Here is a 27,759-nt window from a genome sequence, read left to right as displayed (position 1 = left end):
AATGCAAATCTGCTCTTAATCTGAATAACGTTATAGCTTTAATAAACATTAATCTATCAATACATACAATGAAAACTATGCAGTGTTCATTTACATTTGATTACTTTTAGATTACTTTTGTAGGCTACTACTTACCTGAACAGTAATGTTAGTAGAACTTCATGGAAAAATGACAGCACTGTTTATTTCATTTCATTTGTATATTTGTTTTATTGTATTTGTCAGTTTGTTTTACTTTGTTTCTTTGTTCATGATCTTACTGTATCTTATGTATAAAACACAAAAAAAATGCCTGCACACTGGTGCATTTACAAATTGATTTTTTATATTCATTTCATTAAATATTTATTTTACATTTCAGAATATAAAGCATTGTTGATTCAGCTCTTAATTTGTCATATATATATATATATAAAACAAAAAGTCCCGATAAGAATACTGTTAAAGTACCGAATCGATAAGCAGTATCGGTAAGAGTAGTAATACCGTTAAAACCTTAACGATACCCATCCCTAATAATACCTATGATATCCAGTGAAATATGATATGAGAATGGCTTTTGTGAAACCACCATTGCACGCTCCAGTGAAATCCAGTGGAATAGAATGATGGTGTCACAAGAGCTAATCTGATATCATACTTCACTTCATCACTGCATTTCACTGGATACCACTGGATTCACTGGTGTGTGCAGTGATGGCGCCATAGCAACTATCCTGGCATCATATTTCACTGGAAGTGAATTGCAATGAAATCCAGTGATGACGTTACAATAACAATTATGATAATATAATTTCTAGTGAAAATGTTTATTATGACAATAATTGGATGGATATTATGACATCATAAATGCACAAAAATACATATAGTGGAACTAGTTTAAAACTAATGAATGGCTCTTGTGAGCCGGATCTTTCTGTCAAAAGACCCATATACTCATTATTTATAAGTCTAAAGAATGTTTACACTAAAATAACAGCTTTTGCATTTTTCGAAAAGCATTATAAAAAATTATTTATTCATTAAAAGTTTGCTTTTCAGATGAGGACATTTATATGTTACCAAAGGAGGGTCAATTTGAACTAAAGGAACACATTTATCCCTAAACTACAGCTAAGCATATACACAATAATTATGAATCAGTGCAAGGCAAGTCCAGACACACTATCATCTGTATAATGACTACAAGATCCAGTCCAAGTGATTGCTCGGAAATACAGTATAATACAGTAATCGCACTAGAGCACCACTCTCGATAATGAGCATGTCTAAGTGTGTGTTAAAAAGAGCAAGCAAACTCTACCTTATTTATCAATATAAACATACAATACCCCTTTCTCCATTCATCTACTTTTCTTTATCTTAACATGATTACTTGTTGCTCCATCTTATCTTGATAATCACTTTGTACACAAGCTAATTCACAGCAGGTTGAGCTTATATAAAAAAGGTGACTCTAACAAAAAGACAGGGCATCAGGAAAGCGTACCAATCTACAGCAAATTAAACTGATAGAGAAAGAGAGCATGCAAGACAAAAAAAATGAGAAAGACAGCATGCAGAAAAAGAGATCAGAGGGCCTGGAAAGAGATTTGAGTGGATTTGCTTGAGTGAGTTAGCAGACTGTTACCAGGCCACCTGTTCTACTTCACAGGGATCGAGCAGCATGTCTAAAACACATGGGAACACATTAACAGCCACTGGACAGCAACACAGCTCCTCTATACAAGAAAAACACATCTTTATCACCTTCAGTTGACAGTTCTACCTCTACTGGCAGTGCAAGGTAGAGATCCCTCTAACACACACGCACACACACACACTACAGAGCAGTGACTTAACATGTCAAACTGTATGTATCTGAAGGGGTCATTTGTGAGGCTAAGACCTGGTTTATACAGGTTAAACTCAGTGATGTAACATTTCCCATCCCAGTGGCATGAATCCTTTTGATCCAGCACCTTATCATATAGAACCTTCAATGTCAAACTCCATTCACTTCTGATTTAACATTCAAACTGAAATGTCAGACTCTTTAAGTAAAGTTTTACATAAGGTCATAACAACTACTCGATAAAATAAATTTAATAACAGAATAGAACTAACGTTAAAGTTGTTTCAACCATTTTAATCTAAACTAGAATAGTTTAAGAAATAATTCAGGTACACAAAGGTTCTCCATTTGTCCCTCACGCAAAACAATAACACTTAAAGAAAACACGCCCTATATTCCACTCAAACTTTGTAAAATTATGCTTTTTATACATCATCAGAAACACATGATGTCACTGTCGCCCTATGTCATCCATGACATAGAACAACCTTGACACGGCACACACTCACACAGAGGTATTGACGTGCTCAAACGCAGCACGTGATGAAAAACAACAGCACAAATCCTCCTGATCATGTCACGAGCCTCTTTGGTCTGCAGTCATTACATAACGCAACCTCTCCAGCCAAACACTAATGAACAGGACACACACACACATTTAACATCATCACTTTACAAGTAACATCCTGAGTGCTTCTACGAGTGTGAATATTGGATAACCAAAGTCAATAATCTCAGAAATAACAGAAGGATATAAACATCCCAGAGTGAACTGAACCATTTAAGTCTCCTGATAACGTTGGGGTTTATATCTCGTCACTAGCACTAAAGAATATAAAACTGACGAAACGCATAGATTCAGCAGATCATAAACAACGCGGCACACAAATGCAGCGGCATCTCATGTGGAGGTAGAATACTGTGTGCGTGTGTTTGTGTGTGCAGAGTTCGTACTCACTGCTGCCCCAGGATTTCAGCAGAGACTTGATGCTGATCTCAAAAAAGCCTGAGTCCTGCTGGCCGGCCATGGCTGGATAGCAGGCTTAGTCTCTGTAGCAACACAGAGATGACAATCCAGGCAGAGAGAGTTGGTGGAGTGATGTAGAGAGAGAGAGGCTGCTTTACAGCACCATACGCTGCAGCAGTTTTTCGCTATGTGTCCTGTGTCAGCTCTGAGCACCAACTGCTCTCTCTTCTCTACATCTCTCTTTCCTGCCCCCTCCCTGCCTCACACTCTCTCTCATCAGCCGCTTTCTCTCTCGCTCACTCTGCATCAAGAGGATTGGCTCTCAGAGAGACTGAAAGAGAGAGCGAGCGAGTGAACTGCTGTTGGTATTGTCCAGTCTCCCTGAGAAGGACATCAAGAAAAAGGGAGGGGGAGGGGTTTGTTTGTTTGTTTGTTTACTGCAGTACTGCCCTGACCAGGGCTGTGTTTCCCAAAAGCATCGTAAACCTAAGTACATCGTAGACCCATTGCCACCAGTGGATCTACGATCAACTTACAGTAGGCTTACGATGCTTTTGAGAAACGCAGCCCAGATTGCTACAGAAAAACTGTACCTCAATGTTCTCATTTCGTGGATTACATTTGTCTCTAATGTGCCCCCCATCTACATAAATGTGTCTATTTTCGCACAAATCATTCGTGATCCAGCTTCACCTACAGAAGAAGTGAGTATAAGGTTTTTTACTGAATCTTTGCAAATCGCCTTTCCTAATAATGTGCTAATTAGCAAGTTTCACATGAATGCGGCTAAAGTAAACAGTCCCTCAGAGAGCAGCTTGGAAAAGAGGGGCGGGGTCAGCAGAGCTCATTAACATTTAAAGGAAAATGCTACAAAAGAGCTTGCTCTGTGTTTTTTACACTACCATTGAGAAATTTTAACCAACATATGCTACAGACTTTTCATAAAGACCCTAAAGAATCAGATCAACTTGTGGAAAATGGGCATCCGAAGATAGTTTGATTGACAGTAGCGTTTCGGCACAGACTGGACTAGTGTCTTACCTTAGACCCGGCCTGAGTGAGCTGTCATCAATCCGCTATTGTTTCACCGCCGGAGCAGATGTAGACAAGAATGACTCATAAAGAAAAAGAAAAAGGGAGGAGACTAGAGCTGATTCATGCAAACCTGTAAGGCTGGTCTGATCATTTTGTCCAATTCTGTGTAGTAACAACAAATGTATGGCCAGTATACAACATGCCTTAAATCTTTTTTTGGTGTGTGTGTGTGGAACCAGAGCATTCCATTAAATTTATAAATTAAAATATTAATTTATTTAAATACTGTTTGTTCTTTTCACAAAGTAAATGTTTTTTAAATGTTTTAAAAGAAGTCTCTTATGCTCACCAAGGCTGTATTTATTTGATCAAAAATCAAATTTAAACAGTAATATTGTTAAATATTATTACAATTTAAAATATCTGTTTTCCATTTTATTATTTCAAATTTAATTTTTTCCTGTGATGGCATAATATCTTATTTACAAAACATACTTTTATAATGGAACAAACGAAGCATTTTTTTTGCATTAATGGTCGATATACATCAGCAAAAGAATGTGATGCTAATCTCTCAGATGTTCACAGCAGACAGAATGTAAGACTTGTGGAAGGATGAAAGTAAATAGTTTCCATGTGAAAGCAGTTGGATTTAATTTTTGTTAACAGCGGTTGGCAAGTTACCAAACATGTTCTCCTCAATGCACTTTATCTTTCCTGAAATTCTTGTTCTTTTTCTTTTTTGTTCACTTTTGCCTTGCCTATATTAAGACATCCACAGAAAGAGGCAGAAAGGAAATGCTTATAACCCTAACTGTAAACATGAGCATCCGTAATATTAATGCTTCCCTTTGTAAACATTCAGTATGTTTACGCCAAATGAACAGTTTTGGAAAGAGTGTATAACTGTATGACAACTTGATTGACAGAGCATGTAATTAGTGCAATATATCATAGCTCTCAGCCAAACGACTGGAGAAAGATCATTCTCATTAAGTCACAGCTGAAATAATGTGAAACCGAGAGGAACTGATCTTTATTCTGCAAGATGCGTGACCAAATAATGTAATAAAACATATGAGGGAGATTAAATATGCATATTGTGTAAATCACTTTAACTTGCTTATTATTTCAATATTTTATTACCTTGCTCACTGCATATGACAGATGCAGCTTGATTCATTTGCAGAGAGAGAGACATAAAAATGTCCAGTTTCTGGCAAAGCTCTGGTAAACACTGCCAGCATTTAGATGCAATAAAGTGGTGATATAAATCAGTAAAAAATGAATTATGTGTTTGCGCTGAAAAAGTGCTGTTTGCGGTGGCTTGAATTGACTGTTTAACTGCTACTGTGGAGTTCTCCCAGCTGCCCCGGGCACATCTCCACAGCAGCTGGGGTCACATCCACCACTTCCACCACACACAAACGCTCTCACGGTTTCGTCTGGTGAGCTGCTTTAAAGAAATCACTTAAAAGTAAAGCTTACTGTCCAACTGACAAAATAAACGATCACAAAATTCAAAATGATTTTACAGCCATTTCAACCAGTCTGGTTTCTTTCTTCTGATATTCTGAAGAATGTTTTAAACTGTTTTTGCCCATACAATGAAAGTCAATGGCATTCACAACAACAGTTTTCCTGTTTTCTGCTTTAATGGTTTAATATAACAAAAAATGATATCTAATCAACTGAATTCTTAATAATACATGGGTCAAAGATGAAAAAGGGTTTAAGCATAAAAACAATAAATGTAATACTGCTTTAAATTGTTGTTGTCCCCACCCCCCCAAAAAAATTCTGTTTAATTTAATTGCAATTTTTTTTTTGTTTTTCTGAGCAAAAAATTAATATCATACATTTTTCCCTGATTTACAGAAGAGACCCACTAAAATGTCATTCAGTGTAACAATCTTGTCAGGCATATTTACAACAAAAATCAATTTATGACATATTAAAAGACTAATTACTTTCACCCCAAATACTAATTAGTTGTAATTTTAAATTTTTTTAATTTGCCACTATCCTAGGTTTTGCCCATTTGCCAGTAAGAATTTTTTACTCATTTAAAACACAATAAAATTGAATATGCTCCCTTATTCTTTTATATATTTTAATATGTACACGTCAGAATAAGCATGTTGTTTGAATTTTTACATAAATATTGTGTTACACTGAATGACAATGTATCATTATTTCAACCAAATTTTGACATTTTATCCTCCAAAAACTTATTTGAAACCTTAAAAGTAGACACTTTACTTACATTTGATGTGCTTTCTATGGACATAAAATCACTTTTGTACATTTCTTTTAATGCGGACATCTTAACGTTTTTGACTCGCATATAGTTTATTAAAATGTTAACAATAAAAGTTCCCTGTGAAATACATTTTTTTTCAGAAATGTTATGCTGTCTGTTTAAAATTTTCTGGATTCTTCTGTTTTATGATTTAATACAAATGTATTACCAAAAACGGTGGTAATCAAATGAATGCATATAACTTAATGTAAACATTTTGAATAATTTAATTAATCTTTTAAAATGGAAATCTGAATTATTCCTTCATTTCTTGTGCTGCACAACATAGGTTTGCTGTTTCAAATAAAACAAGAATGAAAAATTGTGATTTTCCCTTAAAAAATATTGTTTTAAAAAGCTGTTTTATTATTGTTATTATTAATTTGAGAAGTACATTGTACTTTACAATAGTAATTGGAAGTCAAGTTAAACTGAACTTGATATTTAAATAGCCTTTTATTTTTTTTATTCATTATTATTGAAAAAAAAATTTTTTTTTTTTTTTTTGCAGTTTAATATTTACAGACACTGGTCCATATCTCAATTTGAGTAAGTGTACAGCCCTTCTTTTGATTTATTCATCCACATGTGACATTCTGCATTATACTGTAAATTTCATTTTTATGACTGGATTCCGTGATTCTGTTTGCGTTTTCTGCATTGAAGAAATAACTGAACCACAATGACTTTCATTGTACGAACAAAATATTCTGTTGAATGGATATTTAAACATGGTAAACATTGTAAAACATATCTGGCAATAAGATGTGATGTTTGATTGCCAAGCCAAACAAAGAGTTGCTATAAAAGCCACTCAGGACAATAATGTATGACCATGCCTGCTGGTACAAGATAACAGTTTGTGCTATTAATGAAGAGCAATTAAATGCTGAGTCAGGTGTTTGTTTTGCTGCATAACTCATACTAGGCATCAATTGATGACATTCCTAGTTTATGATATTATTCTCTGCTACGAGAGCTTCACAGCAGTCATGCTTGGATAATCTTAACAAGAAACCCCCAGAATTCCAAGCATTCAGAGCGTCAGGCGGCCTCTGCCAGCTGTTAGATCGCTGACTATCCAGCAACTGGGATCCTGTTACCATGATACTAGTTCCGTGTCAGTGCTGGTGAGCAAACTGCCTTCCAAAACCCATGATCTAATTGGGCTCTTTCCAATAAGAGTCAATGATGGGTCAAGATGCTAAAATTAAATAAGGAAAACTGAGAGACACGTGAACATTCTTCATAACAAATCTTTGGCTTTGGAACAACGTGAGGGTGAGTAAATTAAATCTACATACTAATTCAGGCTACTGTAGAAATTTCTTAAAGGGGTCCTAGTATGCTCTTTTACAAAGTCTTGATTTTGTTTTGGGGGTGTACTAGAACAGGCTCTCATACTAGGTTGTTCGAAAAACACATTATTTTTCACATATTTTACATTATTACAACACCTCGCTCCCCAGTCCTGCATGAATGGCTCGAATAGTTCCTGTATCAAATGAAGGCCCGCCTTCTGAAATACGAAATGTGCTGTGATTGGTTAGCTGGGCCAGTGTGTGTTGGGATTGGCACCACTCGGCGCCTGGTCGGGAAATGTCATGCCCCTTACCATAGCCTGCACCGCCTGCAAGCTTCAGTGTAAATGCGTCAAAATCAAATCAATTTGAGCGCGATTTAAACCCGGATGATTTAAACCACTCTAAGTTCGTCTGCCTTGGGAAAACTAGCGTGTCTCCGACATAGTGATAACACTCATTGCCTTCTCTAGTGCAGCTCAACCAGGTCTCGTAACATTCGTCGGTATTTGTGATATCACAAATCCCGGGAAAATATGCGTTTTAGTCCAAACAAGTCGTTCGTTGTAGTTTTTGAAAAGTGATTTCTGTTCAAAATATCTCCTTTTGAAGTGGACTTTGAGCTTTGTAACTTTGCAGATCTTTTTTATGCTCAAACAGCAACATTACAGACTAACTAAAGTTGAAAAAGCATAATAGGACCCCTTTAAGAAAAAACTCCCTCTTTGTGTTCTGCTGGTTTCTCCTCTGATAAAAGGTCTTTTCAGTCAAGTAAGACCTCTGTGAGGGTTCCTGGTCTTAAAGGCATCTGACACACCTGTTCGGTACAGCTCTGAAAAAGCAATCAGTCACTCAGCAGAAACCCTTAATACACTCCTTTTATAGCTTTGAAGAGGATAGGACAGGAGAACACAGCACCAGATAAAACACAAGACATTATACCACAAATCAAACCTTTGAAACAACTAAAATGTTTATTATACCCTGACTTCTAAACCACTATCCACTTTCCCTCCAAAGTCTTCATGGCCAAATTCTCTCTGTTCTCTCTCACTCCGTTTCTTTGATTTAAATGTATCCCTCAACCTTCATATTCAACTGTTGACATAATAAACTGTATTTCTTCATTGTTCTAAGGCCTTGCTGAGACAGGCAGAATTTTTGATTCAGATCTGTCTATTTTTTTGTAGTCAGAACAAGAAAAACACATCAAACCATATAATGAAATGTATGTCCGCCTGGATTAAATTTTTTTTATATATATAATTAATGGTTGTTTTACATTTTGAGGCAAGAAGACTTCATTAACCCCACTGCATACCATTGAAAACTTTGAGGTCATTAAGATTTTTTTTATTTTTTTTATTAGAAATTTATTATTTTATTCAGAAAGGGTGTAAACTCATCAAAAGTGACAGTAAAGACATTTATAATGGTAGTATGGTACAAAAGAGTTCTATTTCAAATAAAAGTTATTTTGACATATCTATTAATCAAAGAATCCTAACAAAAGTATGGTTTCCACAAAAATGTGTGCAGCTCAACTGTTTTCAACTGATTATAATTTTTTTAAAACTCTTTCTGAGCACCAAATCAGCATATTAAAATGATTTCTTAAGGATCATGTGGCACTGAAGACAAGAGTAATGATGCTGAAAAGAACTCCAAAGGAACTCCGTTATTTAGACAGGAAAATACAACAAAGAATATCGTTTACATGTGAGAAAAAAGAAAAGTGACCGTGAGGTGTGCGCCTTCACACTAAAGTTTACGGTACGCGAAATGCAGGTGTGCTGCGCATCCACAGAGATGAACTGAAAAATAGCACAGATCGCTTGACTGAGAGAGAACTCTGAAGCGCTCAGAGTGTTCTGTGAGTGAAAACATATCTGTGCTTAACTTATACTTAGCCTCCAACCCACACACTGGCGAGTAAAATCTGAGAATTTATTAGCCATTGGCTAATATTAGACATCATTTAGTCGCCCAGAGTAAAGATTTAGTCGCATATGCGAGTGATTTACTCACATTGTAGAGGGTTGATTTTGATTGGCCCAGTCACAATCACCGAGCAACTTTGATCTACTATTCTTACATAGAAAGTGTCATTACATTTTCCATCGTCTGCTGGTTTCATTCAATCAATCTTCAAAATAGAAATCGTTTTGATCGTACAGTTAAAGTCTGCTCAAAAATGATTGGACTTCCTACCAGGACTCTTTCTACGGTGAGTGAACAGCAAATGCTGAGGCTAGCTGGCAGGATCATACAAGACCCTTCACATGTCTTGTTTTCTGTTTTTGAGTAGCTCCCCTCAGGACGAAAACATGATGAAAACTCATCATCCCATCCCTCAAAAATGTGTGCCGTCTTTATGTAACACAGATAAAAATACAAAGAACCCTGCAAATACCACTGGCCCACCCCAAAATAGCACACCTAATTGGCGCAGCCTAATTACAGGAGATAACCTAGAACTCCAGACTGCAGCGCGCACAAATGCGTGATCACCACATCAAGGCAGGGTTTGTGTTTATGTACTCGCTAGTGATCTTCAGATATCACATTCCTCAGATGGCAGTTAGGACTGGTCTGACAGAAGAGTGATGCCACACGGACATGCCGTCCACAAAGAAAGCCATTCTGAGACACTGTCAAGTGATTTCACATAGTGAAATGTCCATATTTACACATTTTGACAAGTTAGTTTAGTCTTGTTTTCTTATAAAGGCTGATCCTTTATAGACAATAACTGACTCGTCTGTCTTCTCTTCATCTCAAGGGCACTTTGAAATGCTCTTCTATTGATTTGATCTCTCTCAACAATTTACACAACATCTTATGCATTAGTAGTGTCATGTTTCAAAAGCTCTTTAGTTAAAGTGCCCTGAAAGCAAAGCGGAACTGTGATTTAGCAACTGTGAAAATGGCATGAAAGCTTGGTGGAAGATCGAAAGATTTGTTTGTATTTGATTTTCTTTTTTCTTTTTTTTAATGTGGTGTTGTAGATTTAATGGTGAAACCTAGTAAAAGGGGTGGATGTATCGGTTTTCTCTGACATAAAGTGGCAACAACTGTGAGAAACAAGAACAGAAAAAAGGCAGAGTTTATGTTACAAACATTTCTCTCAAAAACTGATTTAAATGAAGTGTGTGGCTGCCCTCTAGAGCTCAGTAGAGGTACAGTTCATGGGTTTATTCCAATATTATTTATTTATTTATCCTATGCTATTAAAATAACTTCAACCATAACTAATTTTAAGATTCAATTTTCAGTTTCACACGGTTCTTCAGAATTCATTGAAATGCTGATGTGCTGCTCAAGAAACATCACTTTTTTCAGGATTATTTGATGAATAAAAAGTTTTGAACATTACTTTACATCAAATGTAATGGCTTAAAGCATAAAGTATGTAAAAGCATTAAAATGATTATAGTAACACATTACAACTTTACACTTTACAATAAGACGTAATTTGTAAACATTAGATAACTCATTAGCTAACAAACTCACAATGAGCAACTTTTTTCAGCATTAATATTTGTTAATGCTAATAAAAATACAATTGCACATTTTTAATTCACATTACATTAATGTAAAGAGATACAACTTTCATAAAAAATTTATTAGTAAATGTTGAAAGTATAATATTAAATAAGAAATCACTATAATTGTCTTTCATTGTTAATGTTATCTATTATTAATAAACAAAACCTTTTATTCTTAAAATTATTAAGAATAAAAGTGATTTTTTTTCATGATTCTGTTGTTGGGCTTTTGAGTAGATTACAATGTGTGATCAGCACTAGGGTTGCAACTGTGCATCACTCTCATTGCTTATTAGCCTGAGAAACATCACAAAAAGATAAACTATTCGAGATGAGGGATGTGAAGATTGATGGAGATAGAGATGAAAAACAATGCAGTGTTGCTATGGCTATGTTCCTTTTTTGCAGCTCTTACTCCCCAGTTAATAATTCATGACTTGAGCTTTGAAAAACAGCCAGACTGAGAAGAGAGACATACAGTACACAATATAGGTACAGCAGCTGAACAATGAACAGCTCTTGACTAAAAATTGTTCACCATAGCACTTTGGCTTGACTCAAATGCACACATTTCTCACTTCTGTTTCTAAAAACTACCTGCCAGAAGCTGTTATATAAAATCCTGTAAGCACCTACTAACCTACACACAATAACCAAGACCATCTCTCTACGATTACGTAATGTCTAAGTGGGCTGCGCGTCACACATTCAGTCAAATCTCTCAGTAACTGTGAAATGTGTGTTCTTCTGAAGCGCTACAGAAAGAATGTAAAACAATTAGATATGCATTTCCTTCAGGAAATCATAATTAGTTATGAGAACAAATTGGTGTCATAACTGTGGTTTAGATTTTGAATAACAACATTCGAACAATCTATTAAGCCAACAGGAAATTTGAAGTTCATAGATAAAAAGATACAAAGCACATTTAAGCCCAAAATGATCTACAATCTTCAGGTATGGCGAGTTCTGATCCAGAAAGCATTTCTTTGTCATGAGAACCTAAACACATCTAGACAATGCAAATAGGTTTTACAGATTTATAAGTCAAAGTATCATACTGGCTAAAATGCATCCTTTAATATACAATTATATGGCTTGTACTGTAAAAATAAAACTGAAATTCTCTTCACTAATTGTAAAGCAGGATATGAGCCCCAAGACTAAATTACAACATCAAATCATCTACGATAAATGTGCCCACACACTCACAAACCCACAGCTGAGTGCCACCTAAAGGGACTATTTGACAGACCTGTGCAAGCTTTTCTTCACATTGGATCAGCATATATTACAGATTATTTGAATGATTAGCAAAACATTTCAAGCAAAATGAAATGCATTCACAAATGGTTTCAGCAACTGAATGTAAATATTTACAAACCCTCAAGTAAACACACATGGTTCAGAGCAATGAAGTGAGCAATGCCGGCTGCCTACGTTTGTCTGAACTACACGTAATGAATAAAGCACAGATGCAAAAGCTGTTTGTGCCCAGTGAATCCTTACTGGAACCTATGAGTATCAAAACAACTGAAGTATGAGCAACCTGGCATACAGTAACAAAAAAGGGAGCTCCAAAAGTCTGAGAGTATTATAAAATGTTTCTACTATCTATTTCTCTCTATACACACACACACACATATATCATATTTTCGTTGTTTGATCTTTTAAAATCTTTATTTATTTTTATATGTAGATTTCGAATGCTTGATGTTCAGTGTGGCTTTTTCATGTAAATAAAACGGATTTGCATCTAAAGTCTTTGTTAATGAAGTTTACATGTACATTTACTACACCCTGGTGAAAGCACATAAATAACTGACGGAATATAATTATTCAAGATAGTAACAAATGTCATCTACATTACAGTATCCATGTCACATATATTGCACGTCAATATAATTAACTGCACAAATGAAACAATGCTAATGCAATTGCTACTGCAAAACTCCAGGGTGCTCCACAGATGTGACATATTTTTACTTATTAATTAGTAATTAAATAATGGGGGGGGGGGATCTGTCACGACTTACCTTGTTTAGACAAAGGAGGAGGAGGCGATTGCTGCCATGCAGAATACAAAATCATCCAATTTCCTGAAGGTAAAATATATTATCGTTGATGCTTGGTCGTGATGAACTGTGTCATGAGTAACTTAGATGTGTGTCTCATAAGCGCGCAAAATTAAACCACATGTTTTCAATATTTACGTCACGCGCGGAATTTCAGCGTATCTTTGACAAAAGCTGCACACGCCGTGCTGTCCACAAATGCCGTCTAGGTAGGCAGCACACTCGGTTTTGAGCACAGCCATCCACTATTACATTGTCATAATCACCGCAGACATCTATCTCGATTACAGCTACATGTAAATTAACGTTACGTTTATTCAGCTTCGTGAACCCAGAACGCCGATGCCAATCATTTAGAGAACACAAGATATTTGTAATTATGCAAGTGACAATTTGAAGCCAAATCTGTTGTGTTGTGTTTGTTATCAACAACAGACAAACAAACACAATCTGTGCTGCTGGTCTGGCCTTCCTCACGGCTTCTTCGTCAATTTTAGGCGGTTTCACAAATGAAAGAGCACTGGAATGAAAACACGATTACATTTCACACCGTAAAAGCATCGAGCACAAAACAGAATACCTTGTGTGTTCTTATACAGCAGTTTATATGTTCATATCTTTATCCAAGCGTCGTCGCTCAATTCTGCTATTTTCACTTCACTGGTCTTGCGTCTCGCATCGACTGGCAGAAAAAGACGACCGCTGAGGATGGCGCAGCTCCGCCCTTGGCGACCAATCAGAGCGCAGATATTTACCAAAGGAGAGAAATGGAGATCGCTGATTGGCACAGAAGCAAACCCGTCTGTTTCCTTCCATCCATTAGGTTCTGGAGCGGCTGGATGGATGCTGCTGGATACTGACAGGTGCACAGTGGCAAACAACCCAGACAAAAAGCATCAAATGTAATATTTTAATGGAGTCTACCTTTAAAAGAGCACAATTTCATTAAAACTGCAAATTGGAGTTTCTCTTCAAGTCGCTCCCAATGCAGTTTGAAAACATGTTGTAATTTAATTGCGTAGTATACCAATGGTACAAAACTGATGATCAGAACTTCATCAGACTTTACATGAGCAAAAATGTATACACTACCAGTCTAATAATAAGTCTTTGCTCACAGGGCTGCATTTATTTGATCAAAAATTCAAAACCGTGTTAAATGCTTATGATTAATTTTCAATATGCTGTTTTGTGTCTGTTATCAATTAGGCTGCTATTGTTTCTCAATTAATAACAATGGTTTTTATTATTATTAATACCGAAAACAGTTTTTGCTGCTTAATTGGATCATGTGCAAATTGTAATAAGCCTTGGGGAGCATTAGAGACTTCTTTCAAAAACATTTTGAAAAACTATTGACCAGCAGTGTAAGCTGTGTGTGTGATATACATTATGAAAAACTGCACAAACACGAGAATTTGAGAAAGATCACTCATTCATGGGGTATTTTGTCTTTTATGATAATTTATAAACAATCAACAGGCTTTTTTTACTAAGAGTATAAAAACACTGTGTCATATACAATGATTGAAGTACACTGAAAAAAAATGATTCATTGAATTTACTAAAAAAAATTGAAGGTAAGTGGTTGCAATCAATTTATTAGCTACATTTAGTTGACTAACTTTCAACTTATTTTTTTTTATTAAATGTAGCTAAAATAAATTGTATCATTTTTTTCGGTGTACAAGGATATCCTTGACTTGCTAGAGTCACTGGTAGATGGACTTCTTCAGATTGTCGATTATACATTGCTTGTTAAATTCCATGAGCATTCAAACTATTAACATATTTACATCTGACTTTGAATATTTGTTCACATATCTTGAGGTGGGTAGAAAAAAATCCAACTTATAAATAGTCTACATGAGTATAAATATGAAATGCTTTTGCATCATTGTAAAAAAAAACAACAACAACAATGTATTATCTTATATAACTGAATGATATGCACCACTTTATCTTGATCGCATGCTTCTGTTCAGTCAGGAATGATTTAGAGGCATTCCCTTTAATGTGTCTTTTCTGTGAAATGGCAGAGCAAGCATTAAAAAAACATTTGCTGTATATTACAAATAACTTCTCAAATTCAACCTCAAAACCACATATCAAAACATTTCCATTAAAACATGCCCTTCATGTAAATAATGATTTAAAGTTCCTTGGATCCCTCTAAGATGTATTCTGCAGTAAATACTGACAGTCTTGTGCATTGCGTTTTGTAGTCATTGATTTTCTTCTTTAAAATTATTTTGAGACAAACAACAAGCTCAGCTCAGGGGCTGTGAGCCAGACATGGCGTTTAGGGAGGAAATGGACGCTGGAGGGGTCCGAGGCTCTCGTCTAGCTAAAGTGATCATAAATGCTTCTCCTAATGGAAAAAAAAGTGAAGCTAGAGTCATGTGTCTAAAAAGAGCACTCTATACTGCAACCCAAACGGCAAGAATCACAGTTCCATCCTTTTACCTAAATTGTTCCAGCAAAGACTGTCATTCTCCTGTCTGAACATAGATAATGAGTATGATACCATTTACTCACTGACTCTTTCACCCATATTGGTTATCCATGTCTGCCAAAGACAGTCGTGGCAAGGGAATTTTTGCTGGGTATTCAGCATTGCGAGAGGTCTCCATGTAGATGGTGGAGCTGGTGAGACTCTTACGGTCTTTCTTTGGCACCGAGCGCCGCTGCCAGCGGCAAAGGAGAAGCTCCACCTGCTCTCTGAAGAAGCTGGTGGTCAGGGTGTAGAGGATGGGGTTAAGAGCACTGTTGATTGGAAGAATGAAAATCACCACCCAGGAGTTTATTGTCCCTGCAGAGATAAACATAGGGCATTCATGTTAACAACAGAAGAACTGATTGTACTAATAATCTTAAATTCTGTAATACACTGGGCCAGAGGTAGCTGGGTCATTTTCAGAAAAAAACATTTTTCCAAAAAAACAAACAAACAAAAAAAACTGAAATTTATTCAATTTGGAAAGGCTACTGCTGAACTTTTATTTGAATTGTATTTATTTTATTTTAAAGTCAAGGCCTAAAATGCCAGGAACAAATATTTATTGTTACAAATTTAAAACTGTTATTTTAATATATAACTCATATTAGTTTTTTTGTGCTCCTTATTATAAATTGCACATTATAACTGAAGATATTTGTCTTTCAAAAAAAAAAAAAAAAAATGTTTTTGCGCCAGCTGAAATAAATTCTAAATGTTACAGGGCACCAGAGGTAGCTGGGTCATTTTCAGAAAAAAACATTTTTCCATTTGTGCATACAAACAAAAAACAAACAAACAAAAAAAACTGAAATTTATTCAATTTGGAAAGGCTACTGCTGAACTTTTATTTGAATTGTATTTATTTTATTTTAAAGTCAAGGCCTAAAATGCCAGGAACAAATATTTATTGTTACAAATTTAAAACTGTTATTTTAATATATAACTCATATTAGTTTTTTTGTGCTCCTTATTATAAATTGCACATTATAACTGAAGATATTTGTCTTTCAAAAAAAAAAAAAAAAAATGTTTTTGCGCCAGCTGAAATAAATTCTAAATGTTACAGGGCTGAAGATCTGTGCAAAATGTCTAATCCCAGTCTTATAGCTAGCCACCGTCATTGCACTATACATTATTCACCATCAGTATTCATGAACAATATTTTCTGTAAAAACTTTATAACTACACTGTTTTTAACCACAACAGAGGTAAAAATGCAAATGTAATCAAATACTGATAAAGAAACTTGCCTCTGTTTTAACTACAGCATGTAAAAAAAAAGGATACATTCCACCAGAGGATATACAGGTTACATACCTGGAATATCAACATTAAGCAGAGAGAGTGTTTTGACCAAAAATATGGGTATCCAGCAGAGGGCATCAGAGAACACAATAAAGAAAAAGCGGTTGGCCACGGCCACATCTTTGTGTAGCCGACTGCGCACATCTGTGGCATTGATGCCGGTTTTACAGATGGAACAGAACATGCTGGAGTAGGAAATGACAATCACCAAAAACGCCACCAGATTAAGACCTGTAAATACAAAATACACAAATATTTCAGGATGTGCATGAGGACTGACATAGGAAAGTGATGATTTGAATTGTGGATACTCAATTTAGGGTGACCAGACAGCCCTGTGTAGCCTACTCGAGAATTTCATGAACTAAAAGTTTAAAAGAACGGCTTATTGGAATATTTTGTAATATTATAAATGTTACTGTCACTTTTTAACAATTTAATGCATCCTTGCTGAATAAAAGTATTAATTTCTTATAAAAACAGAAAAAAAACATTACTTGCCCCAAACTTTTAAATTGTAATGTATCACAGTATATCCACAAAAATATTATGCAGCACAACTGACAGCAACATTGATAACAATAATAAATGTTTCTGGAGTACCAAATCAGCATATTAGAATGATTTCTGAAGGATCATGTGACACTGAAGACTGGCAGTAATGACAGCTGAAAATACACTTTGCCATCAAAGGAAAGAATTACATTTTAAAACATATTCAACTTGAAAACAGTTATTTTAAATTCTTGATGTTTCAAAATATTATTTTGATAAAACAAATTCAGCCTTGGTGAGCATAAGAGACTTCAAAATCAACAAAAAAATCTGAATTATTTCAAACTTTTGACTGGTAGTATATATTACATTCATAGAATAATTAAAACTACGAAATACATGAAAACACATCAGTAAACATCAAATCTGTGAAATGATTCGAACCTAGAAATATCCCTGTGGAGTATCCTTTGGCTATTGGTTTCTCCAGCCTATCAGAGTGCAGAGGAAAACAAACTCCATTTCGCCCATAATAGTTCCCAAACAGGTCTTCATTTAGCAAGGGAACAGCTGCTATGACAAATCCCAGAATCCAGATGAAGGCCAGAACCAACACTGTCTGCAGCTTCCCAGGCCGCAGATGGCTAAACGGGAAAACGATGACTAGGAACTTCTCTAGTGTCAGGTAGGTGAGGAGGAGAACAGATACTTCAGAGGAGAGCATGGCAAGAAAGCCAATCGTTCGGCATTCCACGCTATCCATCCAGATAAGAGCATTCCGGTTATATTCGCCCCGAAATTTCACATCAAATATCCCCAGGAAGAAGAGATAGACTCCCATCAGACAGTCAGCAACTGAAAAACATTCAAGCGAAAGAATCAAAACAATGACAATGATCCTCAAGCATGTGATAGAGTGCTTAGCACAATGAAAAAACTGTAGGCTTCTACACATAAACGTAAAGTGAAATCTGTGCCAGCCACAGGAAGATAACTTGGTTTGTTCCTCATCCAAGTTCTTCAATCCTCATTTCATAACTTTACAATGAAAGTCAGCATCTGTACTGATTATGAAATTGCTATGTCTGGTATCATCAGGTCACTACATGTTGGTTTAAATGGATTTAAAACAGTAGTGACTAGCCCCTGCTGTATAAATCTGTGCAATGGATATTAATCTTGACAGCACAAATTCTGTTCCTCATTACCAATACAAAAACAAACTCACAGTGTGACCAGAAGTGGCTTGGAGTTCCTTGCCAATTTATTTTAGGCCTTTCTATTCTGAGGTGTGAAATATTTGACAACTGCTCATTTTCTGGTTCGCCCACAATACATTTAGGAAAACTGCAACTGTCACAAAAGCTTATGAGAAAAGAGAACATGTTTAATGTGAATAATATATAAACGCATCCTTGTTCATTATAGTTTGAGAGAGTACATCATGAATCAGAGCCAGACAATGGTAACACCATCTGTGGTAGCAGGCGATCTTTGATTCTGACAGCTTAGCAAAGGTGAGCACAGGGAGACTATTCATGTCAGCAAACAGTCAAAGGTAAAGGCCAAGCTCCTGTTCCTACGGAACACACTGAAACGGCTGAGATGAACAGAACAAGCATAGACAGAGACTGTGAACTGTGAATGTGACACCAGTAAATAACAACCCTCTGTGATCACAATGACCTTCATCTGACACATCTTGGGAAGAGAGTAGTATCATGCAGCTCAACAGGACAATCATTCATTCAGATTATTTTGTCTGCACGCTTACAATTTAATTATATTCAGTACATCAATAATTAATATGTATAATAAAAAGTTACAAATCAAATATAAAATCGAATTAATTGCACTCCTACACACACATATACACTTTTTAATTTAATGAATTATATGTAAAAATCAATATGTAATATTCAATTACATAAATTAAAGTTTATATTATATATTTAGTCATTTAGCAGACGCTTTTATCCAAAGCGACTTACAAATTAGGAAAATAGAAGCAAACAAAATCAACAAAAGAGCAGTAATATGCAAGTGCTGTGACAAGTCTCAGTTAACGCAGGGTTTTATATATATATATATATATATATATATATGATAAATAAAAAGATAAGTCAAAAGAATAGAAAATGCTAGTGAAAAAAGAGAGAGAGAGAGAGAAATGCACAAACAACATATTATAGCTGAGCATCCTGCTTATGCAGCTTAATAAGCAGACCACACAATGAGAAGTACATACATGTGGGACAAGTTCCCCATGGGAAGAAACATCTTGGTGGTTATATCAGGAATTTCAATGCCCTCCAAACTTCTGTTAAACACATGAATGTTGTATTTCATGTAACACCTACTAATAGGGTCTTAAAAAACATTCTTTTGAAAAGCAGATCATGCAGTGCTGATACTTACAGAGACTGAAGTTGGACTAGGTGATCGAAGTAGCTGGCATGAATATGGAGTGAAGGATTATGGGATATGTTCCTGCAAAAGTAAATGGAATATGTCAGCCAAAAATGTTAATTCTGATTATTTCCTGATCAAATTCCAAATCGTTTTTTCTTTAAACAGAATTTTTAAAGGTACAAAAAGGACATGAAACACTCGTCTGCTAAATTCAAAGTCTTCTGAAGACCATCAGTTTTTTGGCATCAATAATGTCAACACACCATTTTTGATTGAAATGCAGATGTATGCTACAAATGAGCTTAGGCAAAGCTAGTTCTCAGTCTGTGGTAGACGATGTGAGTTTGCTTTGGTGTACTGCAAAATGGCAGTAATTTACAAAAGGAAAGGAAAGGACGTTATGTGTGGCCAAATATGGTCTCCCATACTCAGAATTTGTGCTCTGCATTTCACCCATTCAAATGCACACACACAGCAGCGAGTAGTGAACAAACACACACACACCTGGAGCAGAGGGCAGCCATTTTTGCTGAGCAGTTGGGGGTTCGTTGCCTTGCTCAAGGGTTCGCACCTCAGTCGTGTTATTGATGGTGGAAGAGATCACTGGCCATTCACTGCCCCCACCTACAATCCCTGCTGGTACAGACTCGAACCTGCAACCTTCAGGTTACAAGTTCGACTCTCTAACCATCAGGCCACGACTGCCCCAACGTGGTTAAAACAGACCGATTCGCAGCACAGTGCGAGTTTGTAAGCGTCATTACAGTGTAAACTGATGGACATATGGACATACAGAATCATACCTGAAACAGAAAACGAATAAATACAGTAATATTTCCTCCTCACTTCGGAAACTGTGGGCTTCGACACGGATGCACACACATGTCAACTTTTCCCCGCAGGAGAAGAGTTTCTTTGATGGGAGAAGGCCATGGTCTCAAAATGAAAGATGAATGATGCAACACAACACCAGCAGGGGTCACTCATACTTAATTAAATAAATAAACAGTTAATTTTGCTGAAATACATAATACATGGAACAGTTTTGACTATAGTATTAATTGTTTATGTTACTAAGGGTGGTTGCTAAGGGTGTTGTGCAGTGATACCCAAAACCATTGGGTGAAGCGGTCATAGCTGTGCTCTGTTGTTAACTGTAACCTTACAGTAATGTAAAAGGGCTCCCTAAAGCTTGCAGACACTCACATGCTGATGAATAACCACGAAAAAGCATTTCCTTTTAGAGATATACCGAGGATTAAAAAAAACATGTCTGAGATCCAAAACCGACATTGTAAACAAAAACAGACATCTGTACCACATTCAATTAAATTGACTATTAAATCAAACTCACTGCCATGTTGCCATTTTAAATTGTGATGCTGGCATCAATATATGTATAGCCATCATGTAAAACAATGAAACCAACTAATAAGACGTTACAGTGGATTGTGGCTGAGGGTAAATGCAAATGAAAACACTTACAGCACTGTGAGCTCGGTGCAGGTCTTCAGAGTGGAATAATTCAGCAACTCGACATGGTTCTCAGCAAAGTCCCTGCGAGGAAAGATAAGCCAAGGAAAAGAAAAGAAAAAAAACAGCTGTAAATTAAAAATACGTATAAATCCTGACTTCAGGAGAGGAAAACGACGTGTACACTGACGACTGGGAAAACTCATCCCACTGCTCTGCCTGCAACAACAACAAAACAACTTGATCAAGAGCCACAGGTGCTTGACATGAATAAAGCTTGCCTCATGAAGGCCCACGCCAAAATAGTTAATTCAGCGAGCACCTTGTCGAGAGGAGGTGCCTGACTTTGCTAGTACCGCTGATAGCTTTTATCTCAGAACTGTCAGGCTGGGCTAGCAGATGGCAAATTGTCATTCAGTGGCGAGAGTATTGCAGCATGATTGAGCTGCTTGCATAGGTAACATCAGAAATCACAGCGAACGTAATGATGTCCATTGTCAGTCTCTTTCTGAACTGACTATAATTACCAGAGTGAACTGTCCACAGAAAAGGTGAAAATGAGTCCTAAGTGCTCATTATGAAGGGAGAGACGCCCAAAAATTCACAAACGACACATTTGGCAAAGATACAGGCACTTTGAGAGGAGTTTTTATTGTTAACTCGAGATTTGTGACAGTCAATGTAGTCAGACCTGCATGTGCTAAATAGCACAAGCAGCTTAATCTGGCCTATTGTGCACTATAAACAAGTGTTTGACTGACATGTTAAAAAAGAAAACAGTTTGTTTTGTTCTCACTAACCTGAAAAACTGGCAGATCTAGATATTATTTCATCCCCAAAAGCACTCGTTGTATCACCCGGTACCTCGTAAACATGACTTTGTTTCCAAGTAGACTGATAATAAATCCTGTGTGCCCTTACTCCAGGAAGCTGCTTAAAATCTGCCAATCAGATTAAAGCTTGCCAGACACAGAAAATGCTTTACAGTTTTGTGTGCAGTATGCATCAGACGGTCAGTAATTTGGCCTGGGGGGCAGTCCGTGGGTGTCCTGTCTAAGAAAAATCAGGCTTTAAGGTAATTGTTGACTATAAAACTTGAGCGAACACATCTTTAAAGCTTTTGAGTGTGGTCTTCTCTACAGGGTTCATCTAAGCAAAGTAACCGCTGACAGCAGCCTAAGCTATATTAAAGGGGTCCTATTATGCCTTTTCACGTTTTTAATTTTAGTCAGTGTGTAGTGTGTATGTTTGGGCATAAAAAAGATCTAGAAAGTAAAAAATCTCAAAATCCACACCAAAGGGAGATATTTTGTTTAAAAAAAAATCCCGGCTCATTTGGACTACAGCGTTGGTTTCCGGGCTTTGTGATATCACAAAGCGGCTCATTAGAATATCATTAAAAATAATTCCCGCCTACAGAAATTCGAATGGTTGGCGGGAGGGGAGGGGCGAGGTTGTGGTTAGAACGCTTGGTTGAGTGACTGCATCAGACAAGACGACGATTAAGAAGAAGTGCTGCTGCAGAGTTAGTGCATCAGAGAAAACGAAGAAGAAGAGATGCTGTGCTGTAGCGTCAAAGTTTCAGCATGTCTAGAACAATTCTAACAAGTACAACACGACGTTAGCTGGGTGCCATGGACAGACGCCGAACGGTGTGCCTACACTAATAGAAAATAATGTATTCGAATTTTAAAGACGTGGCGTCCGGTGCGCGACCGCCTGAAATGCTGTTTTTTTTCACCTCTGTGCCCAAACGTCTTTGTTTGGGCTTCCGAAAGCGGATGATGTCAGGAAACAGTGGTTGCAATTTCTTTTTAACTCTGTTCCTGAGCATTATAACCCCAATTTGCTATTGTGTGCTGCGCATTTTACTGAGGACAGCTTCCACAACATGAGGGAGTACAGTGCCGGGTTCGCCAAAAAGCTTTTGTTGAAAGACGGAGCAAGGGGATTCAGCGAGCACCTTGTCGAGAGGAGGTGCCTGACTTTGCTAGTACCGCTGATAGCTTTTATCTCAGAACTGTCAGGCTGGGCTAGCAGATGGCAAATTGTCATTCAGTGGCGAGAGTATTGCAGCATGATTGAGCTGCTTGCATAGGTAACATCAGAAATCACAGCGAACGTAATGATGTCCATTGTCAGTCTCTTTCTGAACTGACTATAATTACCAGAGTGAACTGTCCACAGAAAAGGTGAAAATGAGTCCTAAGTGCTCATTATGAAGGGAGAGACGCCCAAAAATTCACAAACGACACATTTGGCAAAGATACAGGCACTTTGAGAGGAGTTTTTATTGTTAACTCGAGATTTGTGACAGTCAATGTAGTCAGACCTGCATGTGCTAAATAGCACAAGCAGCTTAATCTGGCCTATTGTGCACTATAAACAAGTGTTTGACTGACATGTTAAAAAAGAAAACAGTTTGTTTTGTTCTCACTAACCTGAAAAACTGGCAGATCTAGATATTATTTCATCCCCAAAAGCACTCGTTGTATCACCCGGTACCTCGTAAACATGACTTTGTTTCCAAGTAGACTGATAATAAATCCTGTGTGCCCTTACTCCAGGAAGCTGCTTAAAATCTGCCAATCAGATTAAAGCTTGCCAGACACAGAAAATGCTTTCCAGTTTTGTGTGCAGTATGCATCAGACGGTCAGTAATTTGGCCTGGGGGGCAGTCCGTGGGTGTCCTGTCTAAGAAAAATCAGGCTTTAAGGTAATTGTTGACTATAAAACTTGAGCGAACACATCTTTAAAGCTTTTGAGTGTGGTCTTCTCTACAGGGTTCATCTAAGCAAAGTAACCGCTGACAGCAGCCTAAGCTATATTAAAGGGGTCCTATTATGCCTTTTCACGTTTTTAATTTTAGTCAGTGTGTAGTGTGTATGTTTGGGCATAAAAAAGATCTAGAAAGTAAAAAATCTCAAAATCCACACCAAAGGGAGATATTTTGTTTAAAAAAAAATCCCGGCTCATTTGGACTACAGCGTTGGTTTCCGGGCTCTGTGATATCACAAAGCGGCTCATTAGAATATCATTAAAAATAATTCCCGCCTACAGACATTCGAATGGTTGGGGGGTGGGGAGGGGCGAGATTGTGGTTAGAACGCTTGGTTGAGTGAGCGCATCAGACGAGACGACGACGAAGAAGTGCTGCTGCAGAGTAAAAGGGAGATATTTTGTTTAAAAAAAATCCCGGCTCGTTTGGACTACAGCGTTGGTTTCCGGGCTTTGTGATATCAATGCTGTGCTGTAGCGTCAAAGTTTCAGCATGTCTAGAACAATTCTAACAAGTACAACACGACGTTAGCTGGGTGCCATGGACAGACGCCGAACGGTGTGCCTACACTAATAGAAAATAATGTATTCGAATTTTAAAGACGTGGCGTCCGGTGTGCGACCGCCTGAAATGCTGTTTTTTTTCACCTCTGTGCCCAAACGTCTTTGTTTGGGCTTCCGAAAGCGGATGATGTCAGGAAACAGTGGTTGCAATTTCTTCTTAACTCTGTTCCTGAGCATTATAACCCCAATTTGCTATTGTGTGCTGCGCATTTTACTGAGGACAGCTTCCACAACATGAGGGAGTACAGTGCCGGATTCGCCAAAAAGCTTTTGTTGAAAGACGGAGCAAGGGGTGGGGCAGTACTGAAACACCGTCTAAGCTGTTCGCCAATGACAATGCACTGGGACAGCTAATCAATCACAACACATTTTGTTTTTCGGAAGGCGGACCTTCATCAAAGCCGGAACTAATCGAACCGTTTGTGCCAGGCTGGGGAGAAAGATATTTTAATAATGTAAATTATGTGAAAAATAATGCGTTTTTCGAACCACTAAGCATGAGAGCATGTTCTAGTACACCCCCAAAACAAAATCAAGACTTTGTAAAAGAGCATAATAGGACCCCTTTAAGTGGTTTTATGTGGACAGCTCTGGAATTTCGCTGATGTGCTGATATGATTTATACCGAGTGAGATTTTCTAAATTCAAAACACTAGAGAGGATTATAATGAGGTATCATTTGTCTGGAGTTCAGAGACCACACACACTAAGTGTTACAGACTCTCTCTTTTCGTTAACTTTAGAATGACCTATTCAAATAAACCAAAGAGCCTGATGACTAATAAACTAATGGGCATGCAGGAATAAATACGTGCATACAAAGATATACAGACACTTACACAGCATTAAAAAAACCTTCTCAGAGTACCAAATATTTCCAAATAAAGGCCTTATTTTTACTCTCCCTAATCAAGATGCACATGTACAGAAATAAATGGACTTTAACACTACTTAACACTAAAAACTTTAACACTATTAAAGTGCCCTGTTCTACATTTCTGTCTATTTAGCAGTCTAGTACAGAGTGCGGAGTGTTACACCAATATGAATGCATCATTAGTCTCAAAGAATAATTTTCTGTAAATACAGACCCCGCAAGCTAAGCTTGTGCATATAGTGGCTAAATTGCAAGCCGGCTGCTGGAAACCATTCAAGAGACATACTACCGTCATTTTAGCTATACCATACCACAAAGCGAAATGAACTGGAGAAAACATTCCAGGCAAGCATATAATCTCTTTCGGGATGACTTCAGATATATATATATACTGTATATATATATATTAATTCATGAAAGGTAATCTCACAGGGGACTGTTCTTTGCAGTGATGTTTAATATCTCTATTACTAGTTAGCCATCCCTGAGAAAACTCTGTTTTTTATTAAGGTGGAGGAACATAAATTAAACCTTCATGAAACATGATTTAGTCATTCAATTATTCTTGACAAGCTGAAAGTGACATAAAATATAATGTGAAATCATGCCATATATTTATTCATAGAGCTGTGATGGACAAACAAAAAATGATAATTATGGGGGAGTTGACTAAAGATGCACATTTGTACACACTGTCTCTGAGTTTGTTTAGATCCCGGTTCACTAAAGGAATTGTAAACATGGCCACAAAGTCTGTGCAGTCTGCATGCCACAGGTGTTTGCTTTGAAATACTGTGTGAAAAAAAACAAGATAAAATAAGGAATATTTTTTATTTATGGAGTAGAAAGAAAAGAAAGAAGAAAAAATATATGATTGTGAGAGGACTGATGCACAACCTGGAGAATATTATGTTAATGTATTATTATATTATGTTACTAAAAACTTTAAAAAATAAAGGGAAGGAATCAAATTAATCAAATCCATGTATATTCTATGTATAGTATATATGCTATATTCACTAAAAAGTGTGTAAAAGGTAAAGGATTTTCATGATGAAAGACAAAACAAACCCCGTAAAAATACAATAAAGTAATAAAGTCATTGCTGTTGTTTTTAGCAAAATGTCTATAGCCCCACAGAAAACAGGTTTTGACAGTCCATAGAACACATAAACACATAAAATAATCAGAATAGAAAATTAATTATAAGAAAGTGATCATAAAATGAGGCGGAAAAGAGGAAAAGATAAAATATAAATAAAAACAGTGAGGAGAGGGGGGTAAATGAACAAAAAGAGTTGTGATGGGAATAAATTTCATTTTGTACTCTAGTCATTTCTGGCAAAGCAGTGGAACTGGAAGCCAGAGGACATTTTCAGCGATATTAAAGACATTCTGATGAGGAACTATGATAATGAATTTCCTACTACTTGTAAGAATGGCTGCACAATGGCCTTCAGGCAACCCACATGTTGAAATATAAAATGTTTTTGCCATCTTGTGGGTACAGACAGTTCTGTGTTACGGTGAAAAGATCAAAAAGTTGTCGCAGAGATAGTTTGTTGCGTCTTTTTGCTGAAACAAAATTGGCTGTGTTTCAGGGTTAGTGAGCCGTAGATTGCTTTAGCTGTTACTTGAACAACAAGGTGCCTTTCTGTTGACTTGTTGACAAGCGAACGCAAAAGTACTGCTAATCATTTCAAATCATTGTGGGCATTGTGCCATTGCATTGATTTAGTGCACAGTAAGCAAGCAAACACAAAGTAAGAAAAACAAAAAAGACAGTAATGCTCAACTATAACTTCATAAAACATGTCAGACAGTAGGATCAAAAACAGGGACAAGCTTCACTAAATTTGACATTTTCCTCAAAGAGATAACAGTAAGGACAAGCTGATTAAATGAAATTCCACAAAGAGAATGACCATAACATTTTTTAAAACAGCAAGATACTTACAGAAATGTCAGCGACCTCAGACCGATGAAAGTATCACAGGTAGCACTTTTAAGTGGATTGTGATCCAATACTCTGAGGGGGAAAAAACACAATAATACTGAAAAGTCTTTTTACAAAATGTTAAGCAAAGAAATACATTGTTAGAATGTCAGATTTCAACTTGAAATATCTTGATGCCACTTGTTCTAGTACTGCATGAATCTGTTCAACCTTTGTCTGTGTTTGTCAACCAACAAGTCACCCAAGTAATTCTCACCTACTTTCTGCAAAAACTGTCTGCACTTTCCAGAGCCAAACTGTACTAGTCAGTGCTATTCCACAGACCACATCTTTTCT

At 36.7% G+C, this 27,759-nt stretch overlaps 2 protein-coding genes across 2 annotated transcripts in view; both read right to left on the bottom strand.

Moving 5' to 3' along the window:
- The window catches only part of LOC107589495 (protein furry homolog), a 45,568-nt gene extending 42,570 nt beyond the window's left edge, over positions 1 to 2,998 (bottom strand). Inside the window, exon 1 of the mRNA XM_016277946.1 lies at positions 2,793 to 2,998. Within this exon, the coding sequence (XP_016133432.1) occupies positions 2,793 to 2,862 (70 nt within the window). The 5' untranslated portion in view covers positions 2,863 to 2,998. The remainder of the gene's footprint in view (positions 1 to 2,792) is intronic.
- Positions 2,999 to 14,730: 11,732 nt separating this feature from the next.
- Positions 14,731 to 27,759, bottom strand: part of rxfp2a (relaxin family peptide receptor 2a) — a 49,074-nt gene continuing 36,045 nt past the window's right edge. Inside the window, exons 9-15 of the mRNA XM_016277936.1 lie at positions 21,260 to 21,331; positions 19,781 to 19,852; positions 19,611 to 19,682; positions 18,946 to 18,953; positions 17,807 to 18,217; positions 16,880 to 17,098; positions 14,731 to 15,874 (exon numbers count right to left, since the gene is read on the bottom strand). Of these exons, the coding sequence (XP_016133422.1) occupies positions 15,609 to 15,874; positions 16,880 to 17,098; positions 17,807 to 18,217; positions 18,946 to 18,953; positions 19,611 to 19,682; positions 19,781 to 19,852; positions 21,260 to 21,331 (1,120 nt within the window). The 3' untranslated portion in view covers positions 14,731 to 15,608. The remainder of the gene's footprint in view (positions 15,875 to 16,879; positions 17,099 to 17,806; positions 18,218 to 18,945; positions 18,954 to 19,610; positions 19,683 to 19,780; positions 19,853 to 21,259; positions 21,332 to 27,759) is intronic.

Source organism: Sinocyclocheilus grahami, unplaced genomic scaffold (genome assembly GCF_001515645.1).
Source record: "Sinocyclocheilus grahami isolate Dianchi unplaced genomic scaffold, SAMN03320097.WGS_v1.1 scaffold7.1, whole genome shotgun sequence".
NCBI classification, from domain to species: domain Eukaryota; kingdom Metazoa; phylum Chordata; class Actinopteri; order Cypriniformes; family Cyprinidae; genus Sinocyclocheilus; species Sinocyclocheilus grahami.
The sequence above is the reverse complement of the archived record's forward strand: the minus strand, read 5'-3'. Positions and strand labels throughout refer to the sequence as shown.